Below are 22516 nucleotides of genomic sequence, written 5' to 3'. Positions count from 1 at the left end.
AGAGTCACATGAATCTCCAGGATCAGTATTTCACTCAGAGGAAATGAAATACAATATCACCCTTGATGGGGTCATCCTAGATTTATTGCAACAGCGATTTCCTGAGTGCGTTTTTGGTAAAGCAAAAGCAGCAAGAAATGTCTCCATCCAATATGTGAAGGAGAGCAAACCTTTTTTTTCTTCCTCCTTCAGGAGAGAAGAGGCTTGTGTTTTATCGTGTGTTTAGCGGTGATTGTAAAAGTGGCTGTTATATGGGCAGCTGATGAACAAACACTTAATTTAATGGAGCAGGAGCTACACTTTTCTGACAGTTTGATTTCATTTGTTAAGCATGCTTTAAATCTCACTCGCTCTCGGCGTCTCGGAGCCGTTCAATTCACACCCCTTATGGTAACAAGTTGTATAAACATCGGACCAGATGCCTACCTCACTCTTTCCTTTCTTAAATGCTGTCTGCACTTGTTTTTTCTTCTCGGGGCAGCCTAATTCAAATAATAGATGAGTCCAGCTTACGACCACAAAGTAGTTTGCCTCAGAGTCTAAACTTTTGGATTTGCTCGGTGTAAGTCGCTGCATCACATGAGGGTTCAGCTGTCATAACAAAGTAATGCATTTAATCTTGAGAGGAAGCAGAAGTCTACGATATAGAAAGCTGTAGACTTTTTCCTCTCCTCTCCTCTCCTTTCCTTTCTTTGTGTGTGGGGAGGTGTTTGCCAACAATATACATCAGGTTTGGAAGGGAAACAAAAGTATTTACGGAGGCAGCAAGAACTTGTCGGATTTTAGTGTTGCTTGACGCTCGCCCAATACTTTTAAATAGCTTGGAGGCATGTCATAGCTAATTTTGTTTGAACAAAAAAAGGCACAAGAGCCAAACAAACATGCGAAAACAAAAGCAAGCATGTAACATTTAACACCAAAGGGACATCGTGTTAAGGCAATCAAAGCAGACTGTTGCTCTGACTAAATACCTGCCGCAGCGGATTTTCTTTTTCAGCGCAGCCACTCCAGCTGTTTTGTAGTCACATACGTTTTAAGCATTAATTTGTCGAAGAAAGGTCGATCTGGAGACACACCATGTGTGCAAAAGAACACGAAGGCCATTTGAACAAAAAGCCCCTCGCTGTTAGAAAAAGAAAAGGAGAGCGAGGGTGCAATTATAATTACAGTGTGTGAAAGTTGTTCAAAAAAAACGGTGCATTTGTCTCCACCTGTCCTCCTCGATCCGTATCAGAAATGTCACAACAGCTCAGGTCTCACATTTTTGTTACTGCTGGTTGTGATTTGCACAGTAAACGCTGGTGTCAAAACTATTGTCGACAGTGGGGAAAGGATGACAATCAATAAAAGAAATTATGATGGATTCTGTAAATGCGCCTTTGTGTGCTTTCCGTGACGAGAGTGTGTGTTTTAGTGTGTGCACAGACTTTCTGATTTGTCTTCAGACAAAGAGAGCAGAGGAGGGACTGATGTGTAAATATAACATGTAACTGGTTCCACTTTTGTTTGCCTACCAGTGTTTTTTTATTCATTTCGCCCACTCTTGCATGGCTTGAGGTCATGTATGATTCGAATCAGTGTAATAACGTGTGTTGGATCCCTCTCTCTCTCCGCGGCTGTCGGCTCGCTCTCACTACGGGTCATGAATGCAGCTCTGTTGCATTCACTGTATTAGTAATCTCCTCAGGCTGAGAGGCTGTGCCATAGAGCATGACCACACATTTTTTTTGTCCAGGAATTAAATGTCACCTCAGGGTGGGTCACCTGCAAACAAAAGGCCACCAGCCGATTTGCAGGTATAAACAGTCTAAGATAAGGGAGCCCTCTCCTGCCGCGCAGGAAATTGAATAAGTACGCACCAAGAAAAAAGTCAGAGAAACAGCGAAGCACAAAGGACGTTTTTGTTTGCCTTACGCTATCGGTATTGACCCCCTCTTGTAGCGTATATCCCCACTGAGTGTGCGAGAGGCACAATGGCCTCATCGAAGATGAGGGGCAGGAAACTGTCTGTCATCAAGATCTCCCCATCTGTGCATCTCTTATCAGCGTTCCTGTTTTCTGCTCGCATTGACCGGAATGCTGGTGGAAGGGAATGGGGCAAGGTCATCACGCTCAAGCCAATCAAAGTGGTCAGTGTTCCAGAGATAGCAGGGGGTTATTGCCAAGGAATGTGCCTGGATGTTTTATTTTCACTGACTTTCCTGGTAAATCTCAGAGAGACTCAAAACAGAGCTGTGTAAAATCACACAAAGGCTTCCCCTGTTGTGCCCTTTGCACATTGTGTAGCGTGCAATTCGCAGTGTGCAATATCTCCGACGGACCGTTACGATCTGCAAAGCGATGGTCACATGCTTATTTTTGGTAGCCTCACTAGCGTGGCTACTAATAAGGCCAGTCATGATGAAGCACATAGCAACTGTACTGAAAAATTACAGACAAATTGTGATTTGAACAAAAAGAAAATCTCAATGTATAAAAATTACAATAATAAAAAAAAACAACTCTTTTTAGCTAGTCAACCTCGTCCAAATCCAATTATATACCTTATGACATTTTAAAGTTCACATCCATTTGAGTTAATAAATAACAAATGTTATTTTTTTAATCATATCCTCTTAAATGTGTCTTTTGAAACCTTTTTTAAAAATAAAAACTTATATAAGAAAATCATCAAACCCACAGCCAGTGTCGTCTGACATTGTAGGAGGTTGCTCAACCAACAGTTGTCAGCTGGCAGCGAGCATGCTAGCAGATTAGCTTGCTAGCTCGGACCGTCACCCTCGCTTTACAGATTGTAGCAGTCTTGAGTCAGTGAGACCCTCCCTGTATGTTTATATTGACCCTATTTTTTCTGAAGCTGGTCTGACCAACACATTTTTGACCAGAAGTCCAGTCCTGGTGCTTTCGTATACGCAATCTGGAAAGCATTGTGAGCGGAAGCTGAGGATGTGTCCTGAAGACATTCCCGATAACAATCAGCCATTGATCTTTGCCGGCACAGACTCCTTAATTGCATTAAAAATTGAATTTTAATGCACAGTGAAATGTGCACTAGATTAAAAACGTATGTCAAACAAAAGAGGAAAAACAAAACATACATGAAAGGGTTTTTTTTTTTTTCATTTCTCTCGTGTGCTGCAACTGAAGCCACAAAAAATTCTTGTGTTGGGATGAAACACAGAAACATAATTTTATACCAAAATTGCACTGCACCACCTCATCAGCATAACCGCAACCTCAACTACACCATCCACTTTGGCACTAGTGGGTTTGTTTCAAGGCACGAAAGTACCAAACTGGACTTGTGCCCAATGAAATTGACAGCCCTACTGTGTTAACAGCCTCTTCAGGCTCTGCATGAAGATAAAACCTGTGTCTCTTATCAGAATTGTCTGTTCGCTATCATCTCAAGGCCCTGATCTCTGTTCCTAGTCATCCTCGTAGTCTCTGGCTCATTATTCATGTAATCGGTGTTCCGGTTGCAGCTTCGCCTGACACCCTGTCCGTGTGACGTACTGAGTAAGCCTCCTGGGCTCAGCTCGGAGTGGGGTGGAGGAGGTGGGGGGTTGATTGGGAGGGTGAAACGGGGAGACTTTGCACGAGAATACAAGAAACAGAGAGAAAAGCATGTGATGGAGACAAAAACACATCCTCCTCCTCTTCTCTCCTCATCCTCCTGTGTTTTCTTCCTCTCCATCCCCATCCCCACCCTCCCCGAGGGACGCAACTGACTTATTCTGAGACATCTTGTTGAGCAGAAAATCCAACTGAGGTTTAAGTGCAATGGTAAAATATGGGCTTTGAGGGGAGTTAAGCATCACTCAGGGCAGATCAAACCTGTGAAACTATACCCCTGCTGCACTCGGGAGTGTTCCTTTAACTCATCTCTTTCTACGTGTTTCATCAACTCCCCTGCAAAGAAGAGATGCAACAGTGTGTGAGATATTCAACTAACATTGAACTAATTCTGTCAAAATGGCACCCTCCCAGGAGCATATAGGTTTTTTCATCTTCCAAGTCGAACAATTTTTTTTTTCTTTCAAATGTTTAGCCTCCGTGACAGTTATTTGTATCTTTACAGAAGGGTTGTTTTCTCAGTAGACTATACAAGGCGTCGAATTATACTCTGCTTTAATCCAAGTGATGTGTCCATGGACCGAACAGAAAGGAGACGTTACATCTCGGTAATGTCTCTGCAACTGAATTACTCTTGTCACTTGTCAGTGTGACTTATATTAAGCACTGACCCTCTTTGCATTTAGAGGATTATACGTATTAGTAATGTAATGATGCTCCTCTCTCTTTCCCTGGTAGTTGTCTTTGATGTGCGCCCACAGGGTCAGGGATCATCCAACCAATCGACGGAGGAGAAAAACCTTGATTCTCGCGGCCAAATTAAGACACAGTCATTATAGCCTACACTTTCAGGGCTTTTTTTTCTGTAGTTCTCACTCCCCTGGGAGAAATTCTTCATCTGCAGTCTTCTGCAGCTGAGCCGGCTGTTCTGCTGAAACAAAATAATCCACCGTGTCGACTGTGCATCAGTTGTGGCAAAATTTAAACATTCTCTCTGTGTCGTGTTATTCCAGACTGTGATTTATGCAGCATCAAAATATTTGTGCATGTCAAATAGTGTGTGTACAGTGAGGCGCTGTTGGATACTTTATAAATGGATTTGCACATTTCAAGGAAAACTCTGGTATTAATTAACCCTCAGACTTATTCTCATAATTTCTAAAATAAACGAGTTTCCTAATTAATTTTAGCTTTACATAATTTCAAATGCTCGTCGCTCAGTCCCGCCAACACACGGACAGTATTGGCTGCTGTAGCCAACCAACCAGTTAACCAAGCTAGCTAGTTTGTTCTGCATACTAGCAACTTACTTAAACTTAAACAGATATTACAAGAAGTTCTGAAGACTGTTTTGTCCAGTCAGCCTCTGTCTTTTCTTCCAGTTGATTTTGGTCTTCAGCACAATAATGTAATGATGTAATGACATACGCTTCTTCGCATTTTTGCTGAGTGTCAGACGAGGGAGCAAGTTGTGCGATAATTATGTAGCTGGTGCCAGCGTGAGGTAAGCTAAGATGTTGTTTTTACAAGTTTTTGGATTAAAGAAACAAAATATACTGTTTTAATTGGTGAATTTGTAGGTGGTAAGTGATGTTAGGCAGATTAAATTTGGTCCCTTTTGAACAGAGCTAACTGCTTCCGACTTTACATCCGGCGGCTGTAGCTCAGGAGGTAGAGCGGGTCGTCTAGTAATCGGAAGGTCACTGGTTCGAATCCCGGCTCCCCCTAGTTACATGCTGAAGTATCCCTGAGCAAGATACTGAACCCCAAATTGCTCCTGATGAGCAGCTGGCGCCTTGCATGGCAGCCTCCGGCATCAGCGTATGAATGTGTGTGTGAATGGGTGAATGTGGCATGTGTTGTAAAGCACTTTGAGCTGTCCGAGAGGACTGGAAAAGCGCTATATAAATGCAGACCATTTACCATTTACCATTTTTTCAGTCTTTGCGCTAATCAAGCTAACAGGCTGCTAGCTTCATATTTTAGCATACACACATGAGACTGGTGTCCATCTTCTCATCTAACTCTCTCAAAATACTGAAAGTAGGCTATTAGTTTAAATAATTTATGTACAATTTAAATGTATTTGGAAAGATTTAGGAGGCTTGTGTAGCTAGCCCAGATATAACAGTTAGCCTAAGTTGTTTTGCCATAGGTGCTGAAACTTAACAATAAAGGTGGTTTGTGCAAAGTGGAATACACACCCAACAGTCCCGTACGTGACATCTGCTCATGTAACTGTCACCAAAACTAATAACTGAAACCTTGTACAGCCCTGTCACATATATTAGCTAGTTCACAAAACTGACGACTGCTCCTTTCACATAACTGCAGCTGTAATTATTGCCAGACTTGTTGTAATTTTCACCTCTTTCATACCTTTTCCTCTGACAAGATTACCCGGAAGGGGTGTGACTTCACAACTCTGTTATCAGAATAAGACCCAGGTTGAAAAAAATTGTCGATTTTCCCTTTAAATTCTTGCCGCTCAGCTAAAAGAGAAAACATTCCACGCCTGCGTTTGGTGTGATAGGATCTAGCTGTCTCTAAATGGACCCACCTGAGGAGTTAAGAGGCAGCAGCAGGGTCTGTCACGCTTAGCCTCAGCAATATGACAAATCCTTACCCTTAAACCCCTTCAAGGAGACATGCGTCAACACGAAGCATGTGATTCTCTCCTCCCACCCACTGTTTTTTTTTTTCTTTTCAAGAAAACATTCAAGAGATGCATTAGAGAAAAAGCATGGTCATGAATACAAATCGTGGCTTTGGAATTTTGAAGTGGCAACGCTGAATTCTCGTATCAACAGAAAGAGAAAAGAGATATGACTCAGAGCGCTCCGTCTAACCACAAATGGACTCTGGTCTTATATCGCCAGTTTCTATTTTAGAATACTTATATCGGAATCAAGAGTGTCTGATAGCAGTTGTCTGGGAAAGGCGGGTGTAGCCCCGGGGTTTGTGGTCTTGTCTGACACTGTCTTTAGAAACAATTCCCAGCAATGTGGACTAGAGCGCGGACTAAAGTGTCATGGGAAATGGTGCCATATGTCCAACTAGATTTCCAGTGTTTCACCGCATCTCAACTGTTGAAATGAAATACGAGCCGCTGTGGCATAGTGAGGGGTTCTCGGGGTGTTGCCTGTATTTGAAAAGCAGGTGTTATTTTGCGAATCCCAAATCTCCTTTCTCATCTCCCACCTCGCCCCTTTGTGTCTCGCACTTCTGATGGGCGGTCATGTTCTGCATTTCCGAAACTTGTGTTGCACGCCTCACAAATTTCGGGATGTGGAAATGGAAATTTTGAAGGCTGTTTTTGCACAGTGTAAGCTGACTTAGTCCAAGTATTAAGTTTGGCGGGTTTAGAGGCATGTGCACGGACAGTGAAGTGTACTTTTGTTTTATCTAATACATAAAAGGTTTGCCGCAGTGGTCTCTTGAATATAATTTTTTTCTAAGCTAATTTTACTCCTTGGCCGACAATCAAACCGTTCCTCTGAACAGATTAGAAGTGCTGCAGCAAAGAACAAAGGAGCTGGGAAAAAAAGAGCCGCAACTCTGATTGTGCTTTGAAAATCTTTACTCCACCAGAGCAAAACATGCTGTATGACCACTCTGTCACTCCGGATATTGGATTATGGAGGCATCCCCCGCTGTTGGAGAAAAAGCTTGACTCTAAGATCTGCTCTTTCTTCCAAAGATGTTGGCTACCAGTAATATCGCGAATAAAACAACGTTAAAAGACAAACAATCCTGAAGTACTCCTGCTGTGACCACGGTGGGGGCACTCTTATTTGACTAAAGGCTACACCCTCCTTTATGCTGCAGAGAAAGCGTCCCTGTCAAACCCAAGCACAGAACAATGGGGGCCAGCCTTGGGGAAACAGGGCCATTTGCATGCAGCTGTTTGCCGTTTCCAGGACCACAAAGGCCAATCAAAGGAACCTTAATGGAGGATGACAAGCGTCAACCAACGCCTTTGCTCTCTGTCTGTGCCAGCCCTCACCACACTGTCTACCCTCCAAAAAATGGCCCAGTTTTTTTTTTTTTTTTTGAGTGATCAAACATTCCTCCACTTCTTTCCCCCGAACAGTTTGTCAGGGTTAAAGGTTCGTCACGACTGCACTCACACACAGAAAACACGAGCCTCAACCTTTTGCGCTTTGGTCTGGCGCTCGCAGCCGCCAATCGGCAACATGTCGACGCCAAAACCTCCATTATCTCTTCGTTTCATCTCCAGGGTTTTAAAAGCCGCCGAGTGTAACTCTGCGGATCGTTTCAGATGCACCCATCTGAGCCACAGTGCCACTTCCAATTTCAAGGGTGTTGATAGAAAACAAAATATGTATTATGAGGTGGTGGGGGGGGGGATTGTCGCCAGTGAATTATAGGCTGTCAACTGGAGAAGAAGAAAAACTCCCAGAACGCAACATATTGAGAAGCCGACTCGGCCGATGCTTTGCTCTCTTGAGCTCAATAGACGGCTTAGCAGGCAGGTCAGGGGGGAGGAATCTGAAAAGCTACTTTCCTCACAGTCACTCACTGACCAGAATGCATGATAAGGCTTCATGTCAACAAGGCCAGGGATAGGGATCACAGCCAATTATAGCTAAGTCAAAGAGGCTACCATGGCAATTTGACTAACTGTTCTTCATCGAGATTGTTCAATTCCCATCCTGATTGTGTAATTTAACGTTAATCTCAGGTACAGATACAGAGAGAGCAACCTCGTTCTCATTCTTCCTTTTCACACTCACACACACACACACACACTCACGCAAGGATCGTGTTATGGATTTTTTCCTGCAGTTTTCTTGACACCGTTTTCCCCATGCAGCTGGTGCCCTTCTGTCGCAGTCTTCAACTTCTGCAAAGTTGAGCAGTCAAACAAAGCACAGAACGTGAGATGAAAAGCTTTTCGTAGCTCCCTAAGACATTGACATTTGTGCACACAAACAGTCTTCCTCTCCCTCCAAAACCTCGCCAAACTTGTTTAAACCGAGAAAATCAACACAGAAAAATACCTACATCCAGAAACCTTTGTTGTCACAAGGTTTTTCCTTCTTAGCCGTGCTTAAATCCTTAGATCTTAAGCAACATCCTGTTAAGTCGACCGAAAATACATTCTCTGAAAATCAGCACTCCTCCTCCTCCTGCAGAGCAGAAAATCTCCTTTATATATATTTTAACTTTTTAGACAGATTTGTCATTACTTGCCCAATTACAAGTTGACAAGGCAGTCATTAATGAGGCCGAGACTATCCGCAGTTTGGAGAAGAGGCAATTTGTTCTTTAGGCCGCCAGTACAGTCTCGATACTCCCCCTAATTGATGTAGTGTTAGCCTATGACCAGAGAGATCTATACTGGCGAGGGAGGAGGAGGCCAGCGAGGCACAAGCCTAATCAATCGCTCGGCTTCTGTTGACAGCAGCGTGCCATCATGCCATAGTGCTCTGATAGATGGGCAGAGTCAGAGAAATGGGGTTACGAAGGCAGATGGCGTGCGCATGTGTGCGTCCGTGAGGGTGTTTTTTAGCTGAAAGACGGTCTCTCGGCTCCGGGATTTTTAAAACCCCATGAAATGCATTCTTTCTGCGTGCTCTCTGTCGCTGCCGTGATAAACCCGTCACTCCTTCCATGAGGAATGGCAGGCGGGACGATCATTAGTCTTCGCCGTAAAGCCGGCAACTTCACTCTGGGTTTTATCATCCACCATTTCTGGACAGGTTTTCTGAAAGGCTCGGGTAATTGTCGTGGTTATTGGAATAGATGGAGTGACCCCACAGCCCTCCACTTACAGTCGGGCTACACTGACGTCTCCTAATGAGGTGATAAACAGTCCAGCTAAGCAGAATCTACTGGCCATTAGATAGATCATGGTATTATAATGAAATGTCTAGTGGCAGAATGCCAGAGAATTTATACCATTAGTTTCATATTTTGTAATACAGCTACCACTACTTGTGCGTGCAGGAGTTTCTCCTAATACACGATGACTTTTCTATTCTCTCAACAGTGTATGTTTCACAGATGTCGGTGTGTTTTTTTTCCTCTGTTTGCTAGTGTGACATGAACAGACTGACATAGAATATCATTATATCTGAGCCAGGCGCAGCAGGCTGAAATGACTAGCAGACATGTGGGTCGGGGGTTTCAGGGTAGGAATTTCAAGCCGGAATCACTTCAACTTTGAGCGGTTCAAACAATGCTAATTGCGTAGGGCCCTGACTGTCAAAAAGTGTGAGGATAATTAGAGTGAGGGGGCAAAGTGAACCCGGGGTGGTAAGCGTTAGTACATGACAATGCTCGGGAGCCAATGGGAGCATGGAAAAGGTAACAGGCTGAAAGGAGGGCTAATTAGCAGAGAGCAGTGCAGAAAATACAAATGGTAGCTGCCCCCTCAGGGACCCACTATTGCTGCAAACAACAGCGATTATTGACAGTTCATGCAGCGCTCTGCTTGCACTTCTTAAATGGAACGCATTTGCATGTTCTACTTAGATTTTACCTAATTGTTTTCTCAGAATTGCAGACAGTTACATTTCTTTTTTTTTTTTTTGCTCACTTTGGATCATTTTAACCTCAGATAATGGATTTCTCTTTCTCTTGTTTTTTTCCTAATTGTTTTGTTCTCTCTTTGCAAAATCTCCACATCTGTAGCTCCACACTGTTTGTGACATGACTTTTTAGTACTTACAAGAAGGAAATACCAAAAGAATAACCCATTTCATTGTAATCTTCTCTAAAAAAGGAGGGGGGGGGGACAGCTTTGAGTGAAATAGTTAATTTTCCCCCAAAGTAGAGCTATTTGGCTGTGCTCCCATCTGCTGTGTTCCGTGTATAGATTTTTCCTCCTGTGTGGACTCCAGACTCTTCGATCGCCGACACTGTAAAATGGATTATATTACACTCCATTCTGCCGGGATTCTGCCTTTTTCTCTATCTTCCTTTACAGAGCAAGTAAAGCAAAGAAACAAATGAGTGGGGTTTGTACGACTCATCTCGGTCCAGATAGCTTCGGCTTTGCGGTGGATGCTCTCTAGGTGGAGGCCTTCCTGATGTCTCTGTAGCCTTTGTGTTTGCCCAAGAATTTATGAGGTTAACATAGGTCTCCAATGACTTAGATTAGATGCCTTAGCCAACATCCAAAGCCACAGAGAGATGGAGAGATGAATTGTTTCGTCTTTCCCCCATTCCTGTATAGCGTGTAATGGCCCGTCTGTTTAAAACTGCGGTAAACATTGGACTGCTGTTGCCTATTTATTTTGTGCCAGTGGATCTGACTTGTGTGGTCTTATTGTATTGAAGCAGCGATCCCTTTCCACTCATTAATTTCATTATTTGCCTAAAGTTTTTCGTCTCTGTCTCCTCTGTCAGGGTTCAGCCGTGCGGCCTTGCCTTTCGGGCTGGTCAGGAGAGAGCTCTCATGCGAAGGATATGCAATTGATCTCCGCTGCCCGGGGAGTGATGTCATTATGATCGAGACGGCCAACTACGGCCGGACTGACGACAAGATCTGTGACGCTGACCCGTTCCAGATGGAGAACGTCAACTGCTACCTCCCCGATGCCTACAAGATTATATCACAAAGGTAAAACTCCGGGGAGAGGAGGGATTTGATTTCACAAACATAACCAGGAGCTAGAGAGGCAAAGTGTGGACCTCTTTTCTTTTTTAACCCTCTCTGAGCTGCGCACAAAAGAGATGCTTAAATTATCACCCTGCTCTTGCAGCCACCTACATACCGGACAATTAATCAACATCTCACACCTTTTATTCCTTCATTGACTAGATTATGTAGGTGGCGTTTTTGAAATTCAGAAAACTGGGGCGCAGATTAATTCTTGACAGGCAGGAATTGACATCCGTGCGGCACAGCTCTTCACACCAGCTGCGCGTTGTTGCTGCTGTTTGAGTCATAATCAGCGTAGCTCACAGAGGCTGCAAGTCGCATGAACACCTTCTTAATTCCCTCTCCGGAACATTGGGCTTGCTTTGTTCAAACACTTGTACCGCATTGAAGTGGCTTTGCCTCAGGTAGTGAGCAGTGCCCATCATCGTTGCCTTTTATCCCCGTTACCCTCTCACAGGACGCCGCTTTGCTGTCAAACGACAGTACAGCAACACTTCACTTCACTGCTGCCTACCCCTAGAGGTGTGTGTATTTTTAAAGGGCGCCAGATGAACTATTCATAAATAGTAACCAGCACAGTTCATCTTCTAATGCACCACTTTGCCCTAACCTGCCCTCCCTTTAGCTCGCTTCTGAGCATCATCGCCCACTATCTTACACCTCAGGGTTTTTCCCCTTGCATCATTCACTTCTGTATTTACTCCCATGAGATGCAGCACTACAGAATAGCTGAGGCATAGATCAACTCATCCTGTCTTGCTCTATCTTTCTAAATTTACAGCCCAGTCCCAGTGCTCTCATACAGTAACACGCAGCTGACAGTGTCCATGCCCTTCGGTTTGACTGCGACGTGCTACATTGTGCATCACATCTGTTGACAAGTCTGACTCGCACTCGCCGGAGCTGCACTTCAAACTTATCTCTGTCGTAGATCCCCCGGAGGCAGCGTGCGAGCTTTTGAGAAGACTTTGCAACACAAGCCCTTAACCAGAATTATTCTAATGATTCAGATCAGAGGAAATGGGCTCCTGACCGTAATTAAGGTTGATGCGATAACCAGGAGTGTTAAAGCAGTCGCAAAGCTTTGGGAGCCTCTGATTAGTCCTCCTTCAATCTGCAGCAAAGTGAAACAAGGAGGATATTTTAAGTACGTCACATTAGGACACAATGTGCTGCCAATATTGGGGGGAGATTAACAAAAGGCAGTAGCACGGCAGACAGATAAACAAACATATTAGACAAGATTGGATAGATAGAAACAGTGGGACGTCTGCTGCACAGAGTGGCAGTTTTGTTGGTTTGGAAATTGTGGCAGAAAGTAATCATCAGCAGCCCGTTTCTCAAAACAAACACCAAATAGACCGACTGCTTGATTTTCAGCAGCATTTACATCAGAGTGATTTGTGGAGTAAAATGTGAGGTTGTTGACAAAAAAAGTGGCTGGATGAAAAATGGATGAAGGAACTGATGGAAACTCTGTCTGTTAAGATCAACTGTAAATGGACGTTTTCTCTGACCTCTCTGTTCCTGCCAACCTCTCTGTTTTCTACCAGTGTAGGTATAAAAAAAAAAACTATTCACACACAAGCTCATAATCTAAACAAGGTTGTTTTGCCGACTCGGCCACCTATTCTCCGACCCAGCGCAACTGACAGAATAAATCTTTTAGCCGGTCAGAGGTGCAGCTCTTAGATGGAAAGCAAGCAGGATTCAAATACTTTACTACCATGAGATTGTGCTCAGTGCAATAGAGATTACAAGCAGTGATTCCAGTGGCACTTTAAAACAGAGCAAGCGTGTCAAAATGCTTAGCAACAACACCTCCCTTTACTCCGCAGCAGAAGCATCTGAAAACTGCAGCCGAGTAAATGCCAGAGCGAATTCTGAAAAAGCAGGTGAAAGATATATTTAGAGTTTACTTAAAGCTGCATTAATCAAGCTCAAAACGGAGCTAAAAGGAGCAGATATTGGAGTCCAAATGAATGTTAATTAATGTCACTCTGTGTCTTCTTGTTTGCAAACGCATTCATCATATCAGCGTAACAACGTGTGTTTACAACTTGTTGCACTGACCCCGCGTGGCAAAAAAATCTCCAAAAGAGTTTATTTTATTAATGAGGTATTATCACTGATGCTTCAACAGATAAACAGGATTGTAATATTGTGGCTGGTGGAAGTGAAGCAAATATACTATACATATATAATGCAGCTTTCTTTTATTTTAATAGCACTTATCAAATGATACGCAGTAATATATGATTCGATCAAGATAAAATGTACAAAACAATGGATACATTAAAATAGAGCAGTGCAAGTGCAATATCCTCCACAGCCGAGGAGCCCCAACAGCAAACGCTCAGTCCCCTTTAGTCTGTAAGTGTCAGTTGGGAACAAGGAGCAGGTTTCTGCCCGAGGATCTGGTCGGTAAAGGGCAATGCAGTTCTGATAAATATTCTAGGGGCCGGGCCATGAACGGCTTTAAAAGTAATAAGTAAGGTCTTAAAATCAATCATAAAAGCAACGGGCAGCCAGTGTTAGGGCATGAAAATGAAGTAATGTGTTCCCTTTTCTTGCTTTTGGTTAGCTGTCGCACTTTGTGCAGTTTGATTTCTGTTGAGTAATTTCTCATTAATACCTGTTTAAAGAACATTACAATAGTCCAACCGCCAAGAAATAAAAGCACGAATGACACTTGCATATATATCAAATGAACTTATCATATCTTGCCTATGTTAAATCCACTACAGTATCTATAGCTGACATTTATATCTAGTGGAGTAGAGAACATTATTTTCCTCTGGAGTAATTGTATCTCAAAACTGTATATAAGGGCTCCACTTAATGTACTTTACGGTGTTCAGAACTACAGTGTCAGCCAGACTTCTAAACTCTAAACACTGAATCAAACCGAATATCTTGCGGTGCATTTGAAGTGCTCTCATCTGCTGTCAGTCAGTTCACATTTTGATGCAGTGACCCCTCTCCCTCGCAACAGCTCTCGCTGCAGTGAAGCCATAAAAGTGAATCTCTTAAGTGCAGCTGGCACCATATTGTCAGTGATGTTTAAACCATCGCTCATGATGCTTCTGAGGCTATTTGTTAACTTCATAATGGGCCTTGCACCTTTTTTTATATCCTTATATAATGTTTAATAATCCATTAGTTTCAGCTGGGTTTGTTTTGAAAATGCATAGGTGGATTTAGAGTGCAGCCTGAAAAGTAAAGTTTCTTTCTGCTTAATGTACGTTTACCTTTTTATTCAATACCGCATAGTTAAAAGCGCGCAGTCATGGTTTTTGTGTGGTTTGTTGTGCAGCAGAAATCCCATTTTGCAGCGACAGAAAGCCTCTTTAATTACTAATGGTTCTTTGAAAGTCATGTCCAGTGTTGAAATGTGATGTCCAACTTGCATGACTGCTGCTGACCTTCTGAAATATTTATCTCAGTCTTGCAAATTGTTGAATGTCCTATTTTGGTGCCAGTTTTTTCTTGTTTGCCTCTGTTACTGCTGACATTATTCTCAATCCCTCTGCCTCAAGCGAGCTCGATTGAAGCGGAGCCAATTTCACCCTATACAGTATTCACACACACTCAGTGCTCTGCCATTCTTTTTTTTTTCACCTTTCCCTCTTTACTTGAACTTTTTTAGCACCCGCAAACATCTGCAAAGACACTCACACTAACCTTGCCATTCACACATTAGATTGGTAATTCATTGAGAGACACTATTTCATTCTGTAAGGCAGAAACGACACATTCGTGTTGTTTGTTTGCGTGCACGGGCTAAAAGCCTTCGCGTCTCACCAGAGGCCAGTCCGCCGTATGTCACCGCCACCTGTCGTGTGTGTTTTAATGAATGTTAACCCTTTCAATAGTGACATAAAGATGCCATGAGAGGAAATGCAATCCCTAATTCCCGACATGCCTTAGCAGCTCTCTCACTCTGCTATTCATCATCACATCCGTTTACTCTGCCTTAATGCTTTCATTCCTCTCTCTGTTTGCCAAGGTTTAAACTAGAATGCATATGTGACAGCCCAGGCGGGGATTTCATCAATTTTCTTTGTGGCTGTAACGATGAACTTTCCCCCCCTTGGCGTTATTAATGTTGTCTTTTGCCGAGTACTCTTGCTGTGGGGAGTCATGATGAAATCTCTGGTCAATCTTTTTCTTTCCTCCAGGTGCAACAACCGTACGCAGTGTGTGGTTGTCACTGGCTCTGATGTCTTTCCCGATCCATGCCCTGGCACCTACAAGTACTTAGAGGTCCAGTATGAGTGTGTTCCCTATAGTAAGTATCGCCATCCAAATCTCATCCTGAACTCTTATTGTGTGTTTTTGAAGCGTCTGTAGAGTAGACAGATGTGCTGTAACTACAGTCTCTGTTCAGTTGCAAATATATGTCTGTTTTACAGATGATCCCTCAACTGGAAACTGTAAGTATTTGGAAGGCACTAATGATGATAGATTAAGGTGAAGCATTAAGCATTACAGTCGTTTAAAGGGTCAGTTCACCATAATGACTCCGGTGGAAGTCAGCCATGCAGATAGTTTTGTTTTTACCTCGTTTTGAGATATCCGCCTTTAGACTTCTGTTTTGAAAGCTGCTTCCATTTTGGATGTGGTTCCAAGTTGGCGAAACACCCAGCTTTGTTAAGCTCAAAGGCTAAAGAAACTTTAATTGGACCTTATTGTATTTGTTAATTAATGTTAATTCTGTAATGGCCTAAATGAAACTTCTGGCAGCTCTCTGGTTAATGTGCTCTCTGCAAGCCAGCGTCTGCACTCAGCCAGAGACTGTCTGTGAGAGAAAAGAAAGATTACTCTAGTAGACTGGCCCCCTTTTCCACCAAATTAACTCTGGTTCTTGAACCGGTTCCGTTCAGGTTTCTTGAAACTTGGTGTTATCTTGCAACCAGCCCAAGTATTCACCTGTTTAGAGCGGAACCAACATAGACTGTATGACCTGTAAAATATGACACGCCCAGTGTGGTTCGCACTTTTCTTTGGTTCCAGCTAGGAACCAGCTTTTCCGGTTCCAAACAAATTAACTTTTGGTCGAGATGATCTGAATAGTTCAAAATAGGTGTGTGAACCAGATTGGCACAGGAAAAAAGGGCCTTAGGTGTTTTTTGTGTTTGAAAGTTTTTTCTAACTTTTAAACATTTTATATCAGCGTTAAGGATTTGAAGTACATCTTGACATAATTTGTACTGCAGTTTCATGCATTCCTGGTCAAATATTACTTTATAAATAAAGTTTAGAATTATACATAGTTTTGACTGTTACTTCAAGGCTCATTGACTAGTAAAACTTTGTTTCAAACGTAAGGAAATTAGTTGTTCGATAATCAAGTTTGAGTTCATTTTTTTATGAAACACATTTTAAAACAACTACAGCTGACCAAAGTGCTGTCCAATGCCAGAATCTGTGGAAAAGAGCATAAAACATCACAAAGACTCAAAGATCAACACAAAAATGTACAAAGTATAAAAATCACAAACAAGCAAACAAGCAGCTTATACAGATCAGCGAGTCTCAGATGCTTAAAAAGTATGTTTTAAGCCGAGACTTGAGTCGACAGAGGGGGCGGATCTGATTGACAAGGGCAGGCTATTCACAGTCGAGGGGCGGCTATTGCAAAGCACAATCAATATAAGATCAGCTTCAGTTGAATGTTCTGAGATTGGATCTTCAGGTTTTAGGTCAACTAGCTCGTGAACAATTTGGCCTATAAGTTAGTAGGATACACTTGTTGTTACAATATAGTGGTTCATTTTCAAACTAGCAATAGACAAGTGTTTTGCTCTAATGGATCATTATGAGACAAATGTTGATTGCACAAAGTGGTGGCTGAAGAATATTGACACCATCTGCGTGTAGATTGGCTCAATATGCAATTTTTTGTGCCATCGGGCACGAACTCTCCCTGGAAAATGAAGCCAGACTGGCCATCCAGTCCGGCTGGCAACCTGGCTCCATTTCTATCTGCGTTCACGTCTCCATTATAGATTAAATGAATGAAAAAAAACTTTGTCATGTTTTGTAGGGGGGAAAAAAAGTGTTAATGACAATAATACCACTTGAAAACACTAGGTGACAAAGGGTTGTCTGTTTCCACTTGAAGGTCGTAGCTACAGGCTGTAAACATTACATTTCTGGATTCAGTTCAAGGTTATCGAATCTTATCCCTGTTCTTGTGAGATTTCAGCTTCCACCACAGTGTCCCTGTTATTCTTTCTCGCTGTTTTGATTGGAACAACTTTCCACGTAAGAAATAGTCCATAAGAAAATGTTTTCTCCTCACTGCTGCGAGTACCAGAAGTCAAATTCCATTCACTTCTATTGTATTTGGGTGGTGGAAGAAATCTCAGAGGCCGCAAATAAAACCATAACTATATGCATGACTGGATACCGCTTGAGGGTAACTGAAAAATAATATATTTTCTTGCAATTTGGGTGAACTGACCCTTTAAATAGCTTAAACAATAGTGACTTTAGATTTGGTGTCTTTTGCTGAGATAATAAAGGAGAGATTACAAAGAATTGGGTCTTACATTCACTAATGTCCTGTGGAAACACATTACAGAGGATATTAGAGTAAAATAGTATAAAAATCCTGAAAGTCTGAGATGACTCGGCATGTTTTCGAAGATTAACCAAATTCCTGTATTCCGGTCATGAATCGGCTTTAGTGTCTCGCCGTGAAAATTGTTTAATCAAATGTACTGTAGAGTTAGTTAAATCCGGCACTATTTTAAACTCTGTCTATGGTATCTGATGTGAGCTAATCTACCTTAAAAGGGTGTTTTAGATTAGTTTATAAGAGCAGCTTTAGGCGTCGCCGCTGCCTGTGAATGTACTTTGTATTTCAATTGATGAATTGTAAACATTTTCAGAAATATTCACCTCTTTTTTTTCTTCTTTCAAACAGACCTCCCTTTCACCTCCTGCCCCCCCCTTTTCCCTCCTCCCTGACTAACGTCTTTGCTCTCAATTTTTTTTTTAGCTTCCAATTTTTCACATATTGTCTCCAGCCTCTCTCTGTAGCTTCGACAGTCTGCTAAAGAAAACTCCATATTAGGCCGACTGTTCATCAGTCATCTCATGTGCTGTTGCTCTCTTTGGCTCATTTAAGAGTTTGGTCTGTAACATTAGCACCGTGTCATGTTTTACGTGTGTGGGCGAGCTAGTTTGGAATCAATTTCTGATTTGTGTTTAGAAAGTTTTGAACAAATTCCACCCGCAGTCAATACATGCCAAAAATAACTGCTGTGCTGTTTCTCTAAGAATCGTATCCATCTACATATGACCGGGAGATTTTTTTTTCCCTCTCTGCTGCCACTTAGGAGAAGCATTTTTTAGAGGGATTTATTCTGCTTTTACAGTGGCCAATGCGTTATTTTGTTGGCAGTTAAAGACGGTAGGAATGAAGAGTTTAATGTGCTGGAAAACATAGCACATAGCTTGTCTCCAGCCATAACTTGTCTGTTTTTATATCCTAGGAAGAGAGGCTGTTTCAACTAACAAACAAGCTTTTTTTCTCTCTAGCTCTTTTTCCTATAGCAGCCCTGCAGTTCAGCTCATGGTCATATCCTCCGACTAATTCTTCTCTTTGTACCTGGTGGTTGACTCATGATAACCTTTCTCTCCCTTTTGCACTCTTTTTTTGCTTTCTTTTCCAATGCCTGAAATAGAAGTGGAGCAAAAAGGTAAATGAGTGGTCTGGTCCTCCCCCACCCCTCCTCCTCTGGCTCCTTGTTCTGTGGTGTTGAGTACAGCTCCCCTCACGTCTCCTCCCCCTCCTGATTGCCTCTCCTGTCAATTGCTAGACCCATAGGAGGATTGTTTGCACCCATGGAGTCAAAAAAAATGAATTTCAAATACAGAATCTCAAATGACATCCACGGTTATCGAACATAGTGTTTTTTCCCTGGCAATGTGAAAGAAAACACCAGCTGTTCGGTGTCGATTTGTTCCGGGGACTCTTGCATAGCACTGTGTTAACCTTTGAAGAAGAGTAGTTGTGTTTATATATACTTAGTTTGCTTGGCCCAACTTCTGCTGCACCCATAGCACGTGATGTGAAATAGCAGTGATGGCTGAGTGAGATTGGCGCAAAAAGTTTGAAAGGAAAACAAGAATTCACTGTGTCCCTTTTTTTATCCTGAACCAATCAATTTAAAAGCGTCTAAATGGGAATCTTGCCATGACCTCCCTCACCCATCAATGGTTTCTCCTGTCTCAGAAGTAGTGAAAATCCTTTACCACTGTTGTTCGATCTATCCCCCAACCTTCCACTTTCATTTTACCTCTGCTTTGCTGCCGCCACCACCATTTACAACCTGTTGTTCACTCTTATCACAAGATGTGAAGTCTGTCCCCTTATCATTTTGGTTCATGACCTCAGTCATGTGAGTATGCATGTGCAGTGTGTCCATCTACCCAGCTGTTCATGTGGCATTTGACGTCAAAGACAGGGTGGTATTTACAGAAACAGTGTGACCACTACTTCTCCCATTTCCCATGTCTTTCATTTGCAGGGTTTTTACCTTTTTCGTTCACATTTTGTTTTGTTTTATCCCTGTTAGGTCGTAGCAGCAGACCCATGAGATGCAAGTTCTCTTAACCCTACATTTCTCATTCTGAATAATCCTTTTGAAGCATTCATTGTTTTTCTTTTTTCCCCCCGATTCATTAGCAGTAGCACAAAAGCGCTAGTTAAAAGAATCCTCCAAATTCACAGTCCCTGATCTTTTTGTCAGCAGCGAGAATGATGTGTGTCAAATGTGTTGTGTGTGTTTCAAATATTTTGCCTTATTGTATTTTGTTTCACTCTCTTCTCTGTCACTAGTTTTCATTTGTCCCGGGACTCTGAAGGGTGTAGGAGACGCCACCTTCCTGTTTGAGGCAGAGCAGCAAGCAGGCTCGTGGTGCAAAGACCCGCTGCAAGCCGGCGACAAAGTCTTCTTCATGCCCTGGACGCCATACCGCACAGACACCCTCATCGAGTACGCCTCTCTGGAGGACTTCAAAAATGGACGCCAGACGACCACATATAAACTGCCACACCGTGTTGACGGGACAGGCTTCGTAGCCTACGATGGTGCTATCTTCTTTAATAAGGAACGCACTCGCAACATTGTCAAGTTTGACCTGCGCACTCGCATCAAAAGCGGCGAGGCCATTGTTAATAATGCCAATTATCACGATACCTCACCTTATCGCTGGGGCGGCAAGACGGACATTGACCTGGCAGTAGATGAGAGGGGCTTGTGGGTGATCTACGCCACGGAGCAGAACAATGGGCGCATTGTGGTGAGCCAGCTCAACCCGTACACTCTCCGCTTTGAGGCCACGTGGGAGACGGCGTACGACAAGCGGTCCGCCTCGAACGCCTTCATGGTGTGCGGCGTGCTACACGTGGTGCGCTCGACCTACGAAGAGAACGAGAGCGAGGCCAGCAGGAGCCAAATCGATTACATCTACAACACCAAGCTCAGCCAGGGCGAGTACACCGACATCCTCTTCCCCAACCAGTACCAGTACATCACCGCTGTGGATTACAACCCGAGGGACAACCAGCTGTACGTGTGGAATAACTTTTACATCCTGCGCTACGACCTGGACTTCGGGCCACCCGATCCTGCAGAAGGTGAGAGTTGCCCCAGCTTTTTTTGTTTGGTGGTCCACCATCTTTGTGCAGTTCCTCTATTGTTTGGTTGCAGCGTGGCATGTCACAAATGGTTGCCTTTTAATTTAGGATGCAATTCAGGTGTGATAAAGAAAAGAGGGTTGTGTTAGTCTTGGGGAAAGGGCTCATTTGCAGACAGAAATTACAGATTCACCTTGGAATGAGGGATGGCTCCCAGTGGTATCACGGCGCCTCACAAACACATTTCTTTATTACCATGAGGCGAGCTGAGGCACTCACTCCAGCCGAAGCTTGGACCCTATCAAATTCTTTTGTCTTATCCTTATCCTCTTACCTCATCCAAAACCATTATGAATTTATAACTTTATATACAAAATTCTAATAACATAATTTTATTTATACATATATAGATGTATATATATATATATATATATTAAAGTTGGGAATGCATCTGAGAAGTATTGTGCAGTATGAGGTTATCCTCGCCTCCTTACCTTGGGATTTCAAGTTGTGTTGCTATGGCTACCTTAACAACTTCACAGAAGCCATTTTATATAATAGATCAGAAGATAATCGCCATCCTATTGTGGCATAATATTTCTAAAACCACCAGGCTGAAGTGTGTGTGAGTAATGTACCACATGGTGAATCAGGGAAGAAGAATAGCTGGAAAGAGAGATCAATTACAGTGAAGGATCTTGTCAGGCTGTTAGGGGGCTTAAATTAATCTGTGAAGTGCTGAGAGGCGACATACGTGACATGAGACTGGGACCTTACATTAAACTGATGATGGGCTTAATTACCTGACTGCACCCCACAGAGCCGGGCTAAGTCTCCCGCATGAAGTGGGGAAACAAGGAGCTTGACCCAACTTCACGGCTCAGGTTGCCCCCGAGCGCTGGTCTGGATTAGGTTATGATTTTTAACTTCTGGAAATTCATGCCAGGGGGAAATCTGAGTCTTGACCTGTGTTGTCGAAGGAAGGGGAGGAGAGGGGGGTCGGTGTTGATGTCTCAATGGCGGCTGTGTGCTCCTGAACTCTGGCCTCTTGTCAACACGTCTGTTTTTTTTTTTTCTTGGAATCTCCCCTAGCATGATAACTCGACACCCAAGGGGGCTCCACGTTTGTGTCTGTTTTGCTGAACAGCCAAAGCCTCAATTAAGAGCATGTTAGAGGAAAGATATGAAAAATACTCAAACTTTAATGAGTTCCCCATGCATGCAAACTGCCTTCTCAACTGTTCGCGTCCTGATGTATGTAAATGTAATTAACAAGTGAATTATCATAATTACCCTCCTTGTCTCAAAAGAGGCTCAGGGAGAAGAGGAAAGTGGCCATCACAGAGCATTTCCAATGAAGGGTTTAATGTGCTCTCTCAGCTACTGTAATGCCTCAGTAAACATAAATGCCACATAGGCTTAGTGTTGCCACTTGCTGCAGGAGCAGTGCATTTAATTCAAGGAACCCAACAGAACATAGCTGTTGATTTCACTCATTATTCTGAGTACCCGCTCCCCTGCCACTGTTTTGTTATTGGGATCCAATCAGAAATGCGTCCTTGCTGCAGAACATGTCACTTTGGATCATTAAGTGTGTTTTGTGGGAACATTTTGAGCCTAAGAAGGAGAGAGGAGGCATCTCGAGATGCCTC

General features: G+C 43.0%; 1 protein-coding gene across 10 annotated transcripts in view; it reads left to right on the top strand.

Annotated features, from left to right (window-relative positions):
• Nucleotides 1–22516, top strand: part of adgrl2b.1 (adhesion G protein-coupled receptor L2b, tandem duplicate 1) — a 90752-nt gene that overhangs the window by 26437 nt on the left and 41799 nt on the right. For 9 of the 10 annotated variants that reach the window (XM_084369017.1, XM_084369015.1, XM_084369016.1 and 6 more), the window contains exons 3-5: nt 10954–11167; nt 15391–15500; nt 20064–20864. In XM_084369017.1, coding sequence (XP_084225143.1) covers nt 10954–11167; nt 15391–15500; nt 20064–20864 — 1125 coding nt within the window. Of the gene's footprint in view, nt 1–10953; nt 11168–15390; nt 15501–20063; nt 20865–22516 lie in introns of those variants that run through there. The other variant, XM_084369018.1, reaches the window with a different exon arrangement.

Source organism: Pagrus pagrus (genome assembly GCF_965226575.1).
Source record: "Pagrus pagrus genome assembly, chromosome: 12".
Lineage (NCBI taxonomy): Eukaryota > Metazoa > Chordata > Actinopteri > Spariformes > Sparidae > Pagrus > Pagrus pagrus.
The sequence above is the reverse complement of the archived record's forward strand: the minus strand, read 5'-3'. Positions and strand labels throughout refer to the sequence as shown.